General features: G+C 35.1%; 1 protein-coding gene across 1 annotated transcript; it reads right to left on the reverse strand.

Annotated features, from left to right (window-relative positions):
- Window positions 1–1,528: 1,528 nt before the first annotated feature.
- LOC100260362 (RCC1 domain-containing protein RUG3, mitochondrial) lies at window positions 1,529–14,300 on the reverse strand. Its single transcript, XM_010649921.3, has 6 exons — window positions 13,730–14,300; window positions 13,494–13,633; window positions 12,199–12,393; window positions 5,855–5,983; window positions 2,825–2,980; window positions 1,529–2,171 (listed from the first exon to the last, which is right to left on the reverse strand). The coding sequence occupies exons 1-6, from the start codon at window positions 14,218–14,220 to the stop codon at window positions 1,978–1,980; spliced, it is 1,305 nt and encodes a 434-aa protein (XP_010648223.1). The 5' UTR covers window positions 14,221–14,300; the 3' UTR covers window positions 1,529–1,977.
- Window positions 14,301–15,530: the final 1,230 nt, after the last annotated feature.

The following is a 15,530-nucleotide window of genomic DNA, read 5'->3' on the forward strand; positions in this document are numbered from 1 at the left end:
TTTTATTTATTTATTTATTTTGAGTTAATACTAAATAGAACTTCAAATTAAATAATATTTAATAATGTAAAGTATCGAGTTAGTTTATTTTTTTAACATTTTATTTTTATTAAGCATTGAAAAGTAAAGAAAAATCAATATGTTACTTTTATCATTCACAAAAAATTAAATATTTTGGATATTTTGAATTTTTCTATTCTATTAAAAATTTAAGAAATAAGTAATAAATTAGCCAAATAAATAAATAAAAACTGTCTCAAAGATTAATTGCAATGGGATCCTCCTTGAATCCTAGATAGATTTCATAAATTGAGAGATTTCAAATCACTTTTCTAAATTCTTAAAAATGATTTTTCATTAATATTCAAAATTTTCTATTTTTAATTCACTCCATTAGTAAGCAAGTCTAAAGAGTTTACGTGGGTAAGGTAGCAAAAACTCCATGCATAGAGTGCAATTAACTTACATGAAAAACATAATCGTGGATGTGAGTGTGATTTTCGGGCATAATATGAAACATGATATATGAAATATTAAATAATATGTTATTACGCAGAAAGTATCAAAATATTAATACAAACGTTATATGAAGAAAAAATTAAAATGACAATTAAAATATAAAAATTAGAAATTAATATCAAATACAAACTAAAAGCACTATTTATGTGAGAAACACCATGATGAATTGGTGCTTTGTACAAATAAGCGTTCTCCTAAATAAATAAATAAAAAAAAAGAAAAAAAGGTGTTTTGAAAAAATTTAAAGAATAGGTGATTTTTTTTAGTATACATAAATATTGTTGAAAATATTGTCAAAATACATTTTTAGTTTATGGTCAAACACTTCGCATCGTTGTTTAAATATACATTTTTTTATTTTTTTAATGGAAGGGCAAGTACTTTAATCAAAATCACCCTAAGCAAACTTTGAAATTATTTGGTTTTCAAAAAATTGAAAAAAAAAACACAAACAAAAAGAAAAAATAATAACAACCTTTTTCCCCTGATTAATTATTCATCGAATTTGGAAAAACAAAAATAAATTTTTAAAGTATATACCTTTCTTTAAAAAAAATATAAGATCCATCTTACTTTAAGGAAAATAAAGTGAAAATATTTAAATATTTTTCCTCTTTTTTCTTTTCCATTTTTTTTCCCATTACCTCAAAACTTTGACAATTGTTTTTTTGTAAGAAAATATTAAGCATTAAGAAGTGTTTCTGACTCGCCTAAGACCAACTGCTATCACGGGCTATAAATAGACATTAGTTCAACTCAATAAGCAGCTGACCCAAATAATCCCATCATTTGGATTTTGAGCCCAAGTATATCTGCAGCAGGAGCCCCTTTATTAGTGTTCCACCATACAACAAAAGTGAACGTAACTGCGGCTGACGCTATTGATTCATCCATGTAAAGGCTTAGATTAGGAAGAAGATGAAATAGGCATAAGCTACAAATACAACATAAAGCTTATCTGCAGCTGGGAAATCAGAAAATGATCACCTCAACTAAAACTGCTATGTATAGTAGAGTAACTAAAAGCTATTATTGATTCACCAAGTATGAATTGAGTTAGGAAATCAGGCATTACTGGAGGACATGGATATACCCTCTACTTGTTGCAACAGTTTTACAGCATTGGGAACTCTCATGAGTCATGAACTATAATAATAATTCTTGTTAAATGACATCTGATTGCCAAAAATATTTGCTGTGTTAAGATACAAAGATGAAAAGTATGGTGATCACAAGATGCATAAGTCACACCATGAGCGGCAACAGTAACTTGCTACCTGCTAGGAATCCTTGTGTGCCACTAACTGTTTGTTGCAGTGTTTTTTCTATCTGCATAGAATTCCTGAATCGGCTCACTCTCCGTCTGCTATGCATCCATTTTAATGTCATTTCAAGCTACAAGGTTCATCCATATCTGCTGACTCTTCTTGTGATGGAGCTTAAACCACAAGCTGATCTTTAACAACCTGACCTTGAAACCAAGCACATGGCATGAGATGCACCAACTGCAACAGATAGCACATTGTGTGGTCCCAATCTATCATCCTCCATAAGAAACTTTACTTCAACAGGCAATGGTTGTGTCTCTGGCAGCCCAGGAACGCCTAATTGAGAGTCCTTGGCATTTCCCCACATGTACAGCTTCCCGTTATCTGTTCATTACATCAACTGCTGTTTACCAATTTTGTATTTTAAAAATTCATCAAAATCTAAAGATAAAATAAGATTAAGATTAGCACTAAGAAAATACTATTGATAAGGTAATCTTTATTCTGAAGAATTCATTTAGAGGCTTAGACAGGAAAATTCTGACCCAAATCTGCCAACCGGCCCAAAGTAAATGGATTTTGTGGAGGTTTCTTGGTATTGAATTCCTTTTTCCCCTTAAAAGATTCAGATGAGCCTGACTTGATTGGTGAGGCAAGGTATGACTTCCAGACCTCCAAAGCAAATAACAGTAATGAATTAACCAATTATTAGTTCATTTTTAAATATATGAGTGGCTTGGTTGATAAACAAGATAGAGAATAGGTTGTTTTCAGTATTCACTTTCCACCCTACTTGTGATAAAAGCCAGGAATTTTTAAGCCAATCAGAAGTTGGCCCCCCAATGTGGAAGAGTGAGATAGGGATGTTCATATATTAAAATAGAATAGATGCCCATGGGTTTCAATGAGAAGACGTAGACATGCTTTAGGGATTTCCTTGGACTGTTGGACTGAAAGATGTGAAACATAACTTGATTATACAAAAAACTTCAAAATCCCATTAGTATATGCTACCAGAGACCATATCTTTAATTTACCTGTTATAGCTGCTGAAGATGAACCTCCACAAGCAATATAGATGACATGCTCATCAGCTAAAGCCTCAATCACTGTAGGTATTTTCTGATTTTCGATGGAGGAATGACCCAGCTGACCATGTTGACCATAACCCCATGAAAGTACTTTGCCATCATCTGGAATTACAGATTTAAGAATGGTACATTAATAATGTATTAAGGGTATCTGTCTATACCAGCTACAAGAGTAACTTTGTGATTCTACATCATATTTTATTTATATAAAAAGGAGTCTTATCTAGCAATAGGATTGGGACTTACATAACTTTTCCCTAATGTTTTTCCTTCCCTTATCAGGAAAGAAAATCGGAATGGGAAGAAAAGAGAATAACAGGAATCAGAATCAGAAATTTTATTGAAATATTTACAAAACTATTAGGAAAGGGAATGAGAATGAAACTGATTCCTAAGTATTGATTAGCAGTGAAGGAAACAGAATAAAATATGTAATCTTACTATAATGTCCTTATACAAAAAAATTTCACATTTATCTTTGTAGAAATAAAAAGACATGTTAAATAAATGGATGTAAAAAGAAATAAAACTCATTTTTTATACTTACTGCAATTTTCTTTTACAATATTATTTGATTAAATTGATTTTGGATGAGAAAAGCTTTTCTACTTATTTTTTAATTTGAATAATTGTACCTTAATGACCATACCTTTTTTTATTTTAGATCTATGATTGTAAAGCAAGAGAATATGCAATAGTAATGAAAAATTTTTTGGTTAAGAAAATATCCCCTTATTTATAAAATTGACATTTAGTTAACATATTCTCTCTTTTTATTAATAAAAATTACTAGTCACATAACAAATAACTATAACATGAATAATACACTATTATATCAAAAGTATAACAATTATTGCATATTAAAGGCACAAGGGCAAATTAGCCAATCCATTCACAAAATTTGATTCCCCAAATTTGAGTAATCCCATTCACGAAGGAGGGTGGGAGAATGGGTTTTCTAGATTTTGAAGAATGGTTCCTCAAATTGTGGTGAAGCTCACACACACTTCTCATTCTAAATTCAAGTAAATGAAGAATGCGTAGGAAAGGGAATAAATCCATTTCATTTTATTCCAGTAGAATCAAGTAAACAGGCCATTAGTGTTTTTCTATTTTTTCAACATGGTATGAAAGCAGGTTTGAAACCTAGCTGCTGTTTTTAAGAAACACTAGCAGCCAACTCTAGAAACCTAACCCTAGAACTGCCAATCCTAAATGTTCTAACTCTTGTAGTTGCCACCCTTGAAAGCACTAATCTTCATTGTCTTTTAATATGTGTTAAGAGGCTGATCTGGTTGTGATCAGTCCCTATGTTGTTTGTAATGTGGATGATCTCTATGTACTAAGAGTGTTTGTGTGTTACTTAAAGAGTCGTGTTTTTCCAATGCCTTAGGTTGAAAAAAATGGTGTGAAGTGAAAATTGATTCCAATGATAACATAACTCAAATTGTTATCATTTGCTCAGATAAAAAGAATGGCGCCTTGACATCAGAAATTCATCCCCCCTCAATAAGGCCTCATTGGTAAGTAGAATTTGAGATTTGCAACACATAAAGAGTCTCTTTGGAAGCGAGTGATAGTAGGAAAGTTTGCAGAAGAAAAGGAAGGATGGTGCTCCAAGGGTGTCAGGGATGGTTATGGCATGGGCTTGTGGAAAACAATTACAAGTTGTAGGAAGGATTTTAAAAGCAGATCTTAGTTTATAGTTAGCAATTCGCAACATAGAAAGAGTCCCTTTGGAAGCGAGTGGTAGTAGGAAATTTTGGGGGAGAAAAGGAAGGACGGTGCTCTAAGGGTGTGAGGGATGGTTATGGCATGGGCTTATCGAAAGCTACTACAAGTAGTTGGAAGGATTTTAAAAGCAGATCTTGTCTAATAACTGGCAATGGGAGAAAGGTTAAGTTTTCAAAGGATTGATGGTACAGAGACTTTTAACTAAGGATTCATTCTTGAATTTGTTTTCTATAGCCTCTGCTAAGGACTTCTGGGTGGTGGAGACATGGGAGCAGGCAGGAGAGGGAGGTAGGTAGAGCCCTTACTTCTCTAGGCAGTTCCATGATTGAAAGCTTGAAAGTGCAGTTGCCTTCCTTCAAAGATTACAACCAATTTGTATCAGAAGGGAAGCAAAGAATAAAATGAGTAGGAAGGTCTCTAAAGGAGACAATTTCTTTGTTAAGTTGTGTGTAAGAGCATGACATACATTGTGAACCTAAATTCTATTTTAAAAAAACTCTACAAGCTTAAGCTTTTAAAATACATTGTGAACCTAAATTCTACAAGTTTAAGCTTTTAAAAAAATTCTACAAGCTTAAGCTTTTAAAAAAATTGGTTGTTCAACACAGCTTAACAAAGAAAATGCCTCCTTTAGAGACCTTCCAACTCATTTTAGCTTTGCTTCCTTTTTGATACAAATTGGTTGTAATATTTGAAGGAAGGCATCCACATCTTCAAGTTTTCCACGCCTTCCCTCATGTATAGCCTCTTTTGGGCTTACATGTGGGCTTAATAAATTGGGGATCATGTGTAGTCTCATTTTTTAGGCTTACACATGGGCTTAATAAATTGAGGAAATAAACCTGCGGTGGTGAGGTTCGAACACATGACCAACTTCCAATTTAAAATGGTGAAATTTCATTACTTTTCTTTTAGGTGGGACTCCTAGAAGGCTTTAGTGAGACTCTAAAGTTTCCTATCTTTTCTTCTTTATTTTTTTGTTGTTCTATATTTTATTTTCCTTCCCAGCAGCCATAATTTTACTTCACCATTCCTCTCATTAAATTCTAAAGAAATTGAAGAACCATCCTAAGGTTGTCCTACATCAAAGAAACATCTAGAAATCATGTGGTGGGCCCCCCCACATTCTTTTCTTTTCTTCTTCATGTTTTTCTCTTATTCAACAAACAGTAACATAGTAATTTCAATTAAAAAATAAAAAACATGGTAGCTGCTGCAATTAAGATTTCTGTAATCATTTACCTGTTAATGCAAGAGAGTGATATCCACCACTAGCTATCTGGATGATACGAACATCCTGCAGGCTAGGAATTGGTTGTGGTTTCCAACCTCCAACCTTATCACCTCTTCCAAGCTCATAGTTGGAGTTTGCTGCATAAAACACCAAGAGGATGCTATTAAGCTGAAATCATGTTAGCATTGCAAAGTGGAGAATTCAACATTTGTCAAAGAAGAGACAGTCAATAATTGATTAGTTAGCTGAGCCTCAAAACAAGAGCATCAAATTTTAGGCAGAGCTTTCTGTGGTTTCCTGTGTCAGTAAATTAAAATAATCTATAAGTGGCAAGGTTGCAACCACTGGAGTGCAGCCTCGGTTGGATTGGATTCAACCCAAGAAAACCAAGGCTGATTCCTCATATTCCTGATATATAGCTGAACCAAACAGTACATAGAACTTAACCATCAGTGAACAGAACCTTCAAAGTTTGTCATAGCCATGGATTATGGATTAGAGAAATTTAACTTTTCACTTCTCTTTTGGGCTTTGATGACAATAGGATCCAAGGGAGATACTCTTTTTGGGAGCTTTAAAGGACTGGATAGAAGCACTAGACTGGTTGAGGTCTCCTGCATTCCAACTATTGATGGAGTTCTAAAATTCAATATTTCTTAGGTAATCTGGAACAAATGAAAATTAGGATGCTTTTAAAGGGATGTGAATAATCTCAAGTTGGAGGATTTTGCCTTCTCAAGAGCCTTAAAAAGAAGCTAGTTGTATGAGGCAATGGAAGTGATGGGGATCACAAAATTTGTGTATTTTTTCTCTTTTTATTCTCTCTCATAATTTCTCATCAAATTCTCTTTTCTTTTTTATGAGAAACAACAATGTAATATATTAAATAAGGATTTAAAAAGTACAAAAGAAGGATGAGAAATCCTCCCAAAAACAAAGAACTAAACAATTGGAACCTCCAAAATACTAACCTATACACTTGTGGTGTACCATAAACCATAAAAAAAAGTACACATAACAACCTCTCCTTGCTAGCCCACACCTTTGGACCTACACATTAACAACCAATCAAGTTGAACCACATTAAGGGGAATGCCCTTAAAAGTTGTGGTGCAAGAGGCCCAAAAGGAAGCAAGGAAATGAATGGTATCCCAAAGAACCTCTAAAGTCCTCACCTTATCCTCAAAAATCTTAACATATCTTTCCTACCACACAACCCAAATCAAAGCCGAACAAGAAATTGCCATAATACTAAGCCCCTATTGGAGCTTCCCAATCCCTTATATCAATGGTCATCATGTCACAAATGCTCCTAGGCATGGTTCAAAGTCATGGTATCAATCATTGACTCGAAGAGTCTTGAGCCACATTGATCTCGGTATCTTGAATTGGTATCAAACAAATACGCAAAATATATTAATTTAAGACCTCTAAAATTTTTAAAAGAATTGTTAAAATTATCACAAAAATAAATACAATTACATGGACTAAAAAAATTAATAAATATATTGAAAGAACATTATGCATATGGTGATAGAAGCATATTGGAATAGATTTAAAACTTTTTTATTTATCACCTTATACTAAATATTAGATAAAATTAGTAAAAAAAAAAAATTATCTTAAATTTGTTTAAGTTAAATATTTTAAAAAATGTAAATAATATTTTCAACCATTAAAAATAACCATGAATTACATTTAAAAATATAAATATCATTTTTCCTATCAAATATATTCTAAATAAAACCATTATAAAAAACAACAAGATTTTTTATTAATTTTATTTTCATTTTAATAAATAAATTTTAAAAATAAATATATTTTTAGTACTTCTATCCATTAATTTAAAATTTTTGTATTAATACTTATACTCTATTTATTTCATATAAGCCTAAATAGATAATCCCAAAATACTGATCAAAAACCTCTCTTATTTCTCTACAACACACCCATTCGTCTACAAAATGCCCCTCTCCATCAAAAACCTCTCTATCCCATTTCTTTGTAACACACTAATTCCTCTGTAAAATACCCACTTCCATCAAAAACCTCTCTCTCCCATTTCTCTAAAAAATACCCATTTTACCTTTCAACGATAACTTCTCACATAATCTTGAGGTTTGAAGGCATTAAATCAAAGATAAATCAGTTATACGAGGATGCAAAAGCTTAGGTTTGAAGGATGAAGATGCAAATTGAGACTGAGGCTCTGAAATTTCCTTCCAAAGTTTTTCATTTTCTCGGTTTTTATTTTCTCCACTGATTTTGACTCGGTTATCAATCCAAGTACTAGGCATGGCCAAGGTGGATACAACTCGATCGAGTTATACCAATCTTGGTCAAGATTTTGAACCTTGCTCCTAGGAGGAACCCAATCCATCGTAGCCAATATAAATAATCTGTACCACCGTCCCAAAGGTAATGGACAATATAAAAAAAGATGATCTACCGACTCTCCACACTCCATACACAACATACGAACAATATAATTGAAGGCTTTGTAGGATCTTCTCAAATGTAGCTTGTCATATGTTTACCTTTTTATGAGCCAATAACCAAGTAAAGGACTTAACCTTAAGAAGGACTTGAGATTTACAAACAAAATTAATAGGAAGGAAGCAACTAGGTCAAAATGATTGGACAAGGCTACAAAGAAAGACTTTACTGTAAATAAAACTGAAAAAGATAAAGACCAAGCTCTCGCATCTGAAGTGGATAGAGATAAGTGCAAACAAGTTAGAGAGAACATTAATATTTCTAGATCTTCTATCTCAAATTCAAAGAGGTTACAACGGAAATTAAAGTTTCAAGAGAAAGAATAAGAGGACTCAAGAATTGAAAAGATGAGAAGAATTTTTTAACTGTAACAATTCTGAATAGACCTAGAAATTGAGAACCTAAAGGTTAATCCTCCCACCAAAAGTCTTCTTAAAAACTGTTCTTGCTCTATGTCCCACCACAAACTGAGTGTACCTAGTAAAATCCTAAAAGACTTGTGCAATGGTCTTCCATGGTCAATAATGTGACACCCTGACTATAGTGTTGGCATCTCATCCATTAGTGTGTGTCACAAAAATACTTAGAATAATCCGATGCAATAGAGCAAAACATTTCCTAGAAAACCTCCACAACCATTTCCCTAATAGAGCACGATTCCTTGAGGAAATCTTCCCAAACCCCAGGCCCCTTCCACCTTGGACTTACACACTAAATCCCAACTAATAAGATCGTCTCTCTTGCTCTCCCTAGCCATTGACCAAAGAAAATCTCTTTGCAATTTCTCAATTTTTCCAACAATTGAAGAAGGGGTCTTAAATAGGGAAAGGAAATAGTTAGGAATATGGGATAAGCATGATTGGATAAAAGTTATCCTTCCACCCAATGACAAATAGGCTTTTTTCCACCCATCTAATATTTGCGAAATTCCCTAAACCACCGGATCCCAAAAAACACAAGGCTTTTGGTTTGCCCCCAATGGGAGACCCAAATAGAGAAAAAGTTAGTTGGAAGCCTTCCAAACAAGCAACAATGCCAATTTAGTGAGCTAAACTTGATCAATATTGATGCTAGAGAGGGTACTCTTATCAAAATTGATCTTAAATCCAGATATTTGCCCAATCACTAACAAAATAATCCTAAGAGTTTGCAAATCTTAACAAGGCTCTTTTAGGGACATGCTCTTGGAGATTTATGAGTGAAGGGTACCCTCTTTGGAAACAAGTAATTGTAGGTAAGTATGGGCAAGAAGAAGGTTGGTGGTGCACTAAAGAAGTGCGAGAGAGGCATTGGTACTTTGATTAATTAAAAAAGTGCGCTAAAGTCGAAAATCTTTTTGCTTTGACTCTTTTTGGGCACTAGAGCTATGAAAGTGGCATTGGTACTTTGATTAATCACCTCACTCTTGTGGAATTTTGAGAACACCCTTACTAAATCCTCCTTGATCACATCCCACTACTCTTGAAACATAACAATGACAAAACTATCAAGCCTAGGTGCCTTGTCCCTGTCTAACTGAAAAAAATGGCTTAACAAATCTCTTTCTTGATAAAGAGATGTTCCAATCAAGAAGCGCTATCTATCGAGGTGGGTGACCTGTCTAACCCTTTTAACCTCTAAGACTATCCAAGGGGGCTTGTACAAAGCTTTTGAAAAAATGCAATGTCTCCTTTGAAATACCATCAATGTTATCCAACACTACTCCTCCTTCATTTTCCAAGATCTTGATACACTTTTTGTTTCGCCTACCATTAGCCACCCTATAAAAAACCTTTGAATTACAACCCCCTTCTTTTACCCACCTCACCCTGGCTTTTTGTCTCCAATGCACCTATTACCTCAACAATAGTTTCTCCAACTCCCCTTTTCTCAAAGCCCTCTGCATTGAAAGTTTAGGAGACAGATTCCCTCCTTGCTCAATAGCATCAATGCTAGCAATATCAATAAGGATACTCTTCTTCCTCTCCTTTAACTCTCCAAAAGAATCCTTATTCCATTCTTTCAATTTGGATTTAACAATTGTAGCTTCCTTATGAACTTATGCCCTTCCCACTCATCACTCTGCAAATCTCTCCACCAACTACTAAAATTGTCTTTGAAATTTGGATGATGCAACCACATATTCTCAAATCTAAAAGGAGTTGGTCCCCACTTAAATGGATTGGTGTCTAACATAATCGGGCAATGATCAGAGGCCCGTCTAGGAAGAACTTCCTAGATTTTGAGGAAAATTTTGCTCCCACTCATTTGAGTATAAAAATCTATCATATCTCTTACATATTAAGGAGTTTTGCATATTTGACCAAGTAAATGGAGCATTCCATAAAGGGGGATCGATTTATTCACACTCTCTTATAAAACCGTCAAAGTCCCTTATGCAAGGTGTTAATCTAGAACCACCAAAATTTTCAAAAATTCTCCTTATGACATTAAAATCTCCCCACACACACCAATTGGGGAAGGTTAAACCAAAAAGATACAAGAGCTTCAACAAAAATCCTTCCTAAGAATAGTATTGTTAGGACCATAAACAGATGAGAGCCCAAGGAACCTAATTCCATCCATCAAAAACTTGGTTGAGACAGAAAAGGAATCTATTACCACCCTTCACTGCTAAGCTTCTTTGAATCCTAAATAATCAAGACCCCTCCCATAGTTTTAAAAGGCTCAAGGCGCACCAAGGCGCAAAGTAGTCCTGGAGCCTGAGGCATAAGGCGCACCTAAGGCGCGGGCTTTAGTGAAGTGAGGTACACCCTAATTTATATATATTTTTCCTCTATTTTTCTCCTATTTTTCCTCCTCTTCTTCGTCTTCTTCACTTCTCCACTGCACGACTAAGGCTAGGGCAAAATTTGGAAGAGTTGTCGGGTTGAAAACAACTAGAAAAGGGGGTTGGAAGGGAAAACAGGGCCAAAATGGCATCGTTTTGGCCTGTTCTTTTTAAAATAAAAAGGACCAAAACGACGTCATTTTGGTCCCAAAAAAGAAAAAAAAAACTAGGGCTTCTCTTTGCCCTTTGCAACCCGACGCTAGAGAAGAAGAGAAGGAGAAGAAGGAGAAGAAGAAGAAGAAAAAGAAGAAGGAGAAGGAGAAGAAGGAGGTAGGGGATCGAGGCGCACCTGTGGATCACGTCGCACCTTGCCGGAGGCAAGCGCCTTGCGTGCCTAAGCAGCGCCTTCGTGAAGGGGCGTCGCCTGCCTTCAAGCGAGGCGCCGAAAGGTGGCATCGCGCCGCCCGGAGCCTAGGCGTGCCTTTCACAACTATGACCCCTCCCAAAGCCCCACAAGCTGGAAAAGAAGCCCAAGCCTCATTCCTAATTGTCCAAACGCTACCCACAAACCACCTATCGCAAACCTCCCTTTTTGTTTTTTGAAGCATCACAATATTTGGGTTCTCATGTCGCAAAAAAACCTTTAACCACCCTTCTTTTCTTCTCATCTAATTCCTTTCTTTGCCAACTGCTTTTCTATATAAAAAAAAAAACATGCTTATGTTGTCCTACATTAGGAAGGGATCTCCTCAATGTAGACTTTGAAGTGTACTTTGGGTTCTCAAAAGTTAATATACACCATGAGAGAGGTAATCGGACAAAATCTTTTACCTCTTTGCCTAAAAACATTCAGATTTATCAGCTTCTTTATGATAACAATGCTGTTGTTTGTTACACATTTGATCACAGCTACTAGGGACTGGGAGCATGAAGTTCTGCAGTTCTAGCCTGTTAAAGTCATGTCTATGAGACGTAAGATTGCTACTTTCAAAAGCCCTCTCCTTTATCACTTATTTTTAGAAAAAGAAATCCATAAATTAATGGAATTGTAAAGGATTGTAAACAACAAAAAAATGAAATCCTTACCTCCCCAGTTCCAAAGTTGGCCCTCCTGAGTCAGCACCATTGTGAAAAAACCACCACAGGAAACAGCAGCTACAGGCACAGGTAATGCTTTCACTTTGGAAGGGATACTAAGTCCACCTCCCTCATTTGGACCACAGTTAGGACCAAGGCCCAGTCTACCATCCCCTTGATCTCGACCCCAAGTATAAAGTTCACCTACAACATACAAATAATAGACCATAGAAAATTAACAATTTAAGAGAATATCAAAACCCACTAGATCCCTTTTCTTATGAAAACTACTATAAATAAGTACACACCAAGAAAAGATGAACTTCAAATTATACAGAGTTACATAACATTCTGTAGCTTAATATAAACATGCAATGGATTTTCTTATCACTCATTTTTGCTCATCTATTGAGGGTGAAGGCCTATTCCCTTCCAAGCCTGTCTAGTTTGTTACATTTCCAACCAGAGCACATCATATTAAGAAATGAGTAAGTAGCTGTTTCACTTAAAAAGAAAAGAAGGGAATTACAAAACTATTCCTTTTTGCACATTTAGGATACCACTCATGCTCTGATATAGCATGCTGTAAATACAGTAAGAAACCTAATGGACAAGAGAGACCATTAACAAAGAGGATCCATGCTTCTGGAGGCCACTGAAAAGACATTGCCTAATTTCACCAAACAATTAGAAGTTGTATAAGGGAAACATTATTTAATAGGATAGTTTAGTTTGCCAATTTTCAACTAACAATTTGGATTTTTAAAGCAAGTAAGTGACAATGGTTTTAAATTGTTCAAAACATAAGGCATGACTTCAAGAAGGTTTCAGTTTGTAAGCTAGATCCATTGTGCTTCCATCTACAATAACATTGGTTCCCATGTTCAGTTTAAGGTTCAAAATAGGGAAAATAAGTTGAATAAGTGCCAATTATTCAGTTTTAAATAGGACATAGCTTTGACTTAATCCTCATAGTAACGTACAAACCATAAGAGACCAATAATAGTTGCTTCATCTGAATCAGAATGATTCAAGTTGGCAACATTCGTCTGGGCATAGTTTTGGTTCCAAGTCTACCTTTCATGACTCAATGCTTAGTTCAATCCTAAAATCCCCTAACTTGGGAATCAAAATATGATTGTGGCAGCCCTAGGAACAAGTTGAGTCACAAAAACGGAAAAAGAAAAGAACAGAAAAAAAAAGGAAAAAGTACAAAACAGAATGCATGGAAGCATTAGACAAGATAAGGTCATAGGTATCAGAAAAACATTCAAAATACTTCAAATTCATTGAATTCATCAAACCTGATTCAGTGATAGCAGCAGTATGTGTCCCAGCAGTTGCAATATGCCGTATTTTGGCATTCCAAGAGCCTTCCACCATTCTAGGGAGAAGTTCCCTATGATAAACAGAATGCCCAAGAGCGCCAAATCCACCATAGCCCCTGCAAACTTCATTTTAACGATACAACATCTCAACAATGAATTACCACAATTCGAGACTACCTAAAATTTGTGTGAACAGAGAATAAAGAAGAGACCATGTGAAAACTTGGCCAAGCGAGCTGAGAGCCACCGAATGAACGCCACCAAGAGCAGTAGAACGAATTGAATCCAAATTGGGATTAAGCGTAGGCAGAAAAGCAGGGTACTCCTGACCAAAGCCCAAGCGTCCACCATCGCCTTTGCCCCAAATCCACAACTTGCCATCAACCACCAATGAGGAGTGGAAAAGGCCACATGATATGCCCACCTCCGTCAGTCCACTTGCATTCTCAACCGAAGGAAGGCAGAGGCGACCTGGGATCGGGCAGAGGTTGAAGGAGGGAGGGAGGTGGAGAGTGGCAACAGGGGAGGGGTACAGCCTCATTTCTTCTATCCCACCGCCCAGTTGACCGGAGGCGCCTCTGCCCCACGACAGCAGTTGGACTGTCGTTACGGCATCGTTTTCTGCCTTCCATAATAGGGGAGCGCTCACACTGGTGGACATGCGACGCATGAAGGAGGCGCAGCGGTGGCCAAGAAGCGCCATGGCTGCTGCTGTGGGAAACTCGTCTCAGTGTGTAGAAGGGCTTACAAAGGGTTTAAGACGTGGGATATTTGATTAATTGGAAATATTTCACACAAAAATAATAAAGAAAAAAGAATTCCTATAATTTTATTGTCCATGATTAAATTATAGATGAGGAAAATTTCTTCACCCTTCTTATCTCTTTTTATAACTTTTAATTACATTATTTTTGCATTATCCAAATATAATTTCTATAAAAAAAAAATAATTTAAATAATTAGAAATTTATTTTAGCTTATGTTGACAAAATTTGTACATATTAGCTTTAATTTAAATTTGAAATATGCTAAAATTTAATTTCCCTAGATATAGTTTTTAGCTTTACATCTCAACTAAAATTTATTCCAAAGCTTATGATGTGTCAAAAATTCTCAAATTGTCTTATGTTGTGAGCTTTAACAAACAAATTGTCTTATGCTCCAAACGTTTAAGTCATCATTTTCAGTTTAACAAAGTTGATAATAATAATCACATAGTACCTATGAACACTACGAGAAATACATTACTACACATTGATATTCATAACACATTTCCACAACCTATGTTAAACTAGATATTACAATAAGCAAAACACATGCTACAAAGAAGCCAGCAAAGAAACTGATTACATATATATATATATATATATATGAAATATTTTGCAAGGAATGTTGATCATCAATTGCATGTTCAAACTTTGGTTTGCCAGCTGATGAGCATTCATCACTTCTCTTCCATCTTGGTGTATAAAACACCTAAGCTCGGACAACTTCCTCTCCATAAGTATATGCTTTGTAAACACTCCCCTTATAAAGGAGCACATTCTTTTGACATTCAACCTAAAAATCGTACACTCCATATTTGCGACCCACAAACACTACATAGTATGTTTGCATGTTCGTCATCTAATAATATAATTGTTGTTGGTTAATTTTTTATAATCAATCAAGTAATGACTATTGCAAAAGATAGTAAAAACGTATATAATTCACACATGTATACCACATTTTAAGATAATACCAATGATGATTAACTACAAAATTAAAAATATAACAAGTAATGTCCGAGCTTCAAGGTCTGAGGCTTCAGATAGGTAGTACCCAACTTTAACTAAGGTAGTACCTAAGATCGATTAAGGTAATACCTAAGGTTTATTAAGGTGGTACCTAAGGTTGATTACGATGAAACTTAAGGGCTATTAAAGTAGTACCTAAAGTATAGTCCCCAAAAAACCAAAGGTGAACCACTTGACCACACAAAATAATCTCATAATGGCATGCTCTAAGGGTAAA

This window comes from Vitis vinifera, chromosome 3, assembly GCF_030704535.1.
Source record: "Vitis vinifera cultivar Pinot Noir 40024 chromosome 3, ASM3070453v1".
Classification (NCBI taxonomy): Eukaryota; Viridiplantae; Streptophyta; class Magnoliopsida; order Vitales; family Vitaceae; genus Vitis; species Vitis vinifera.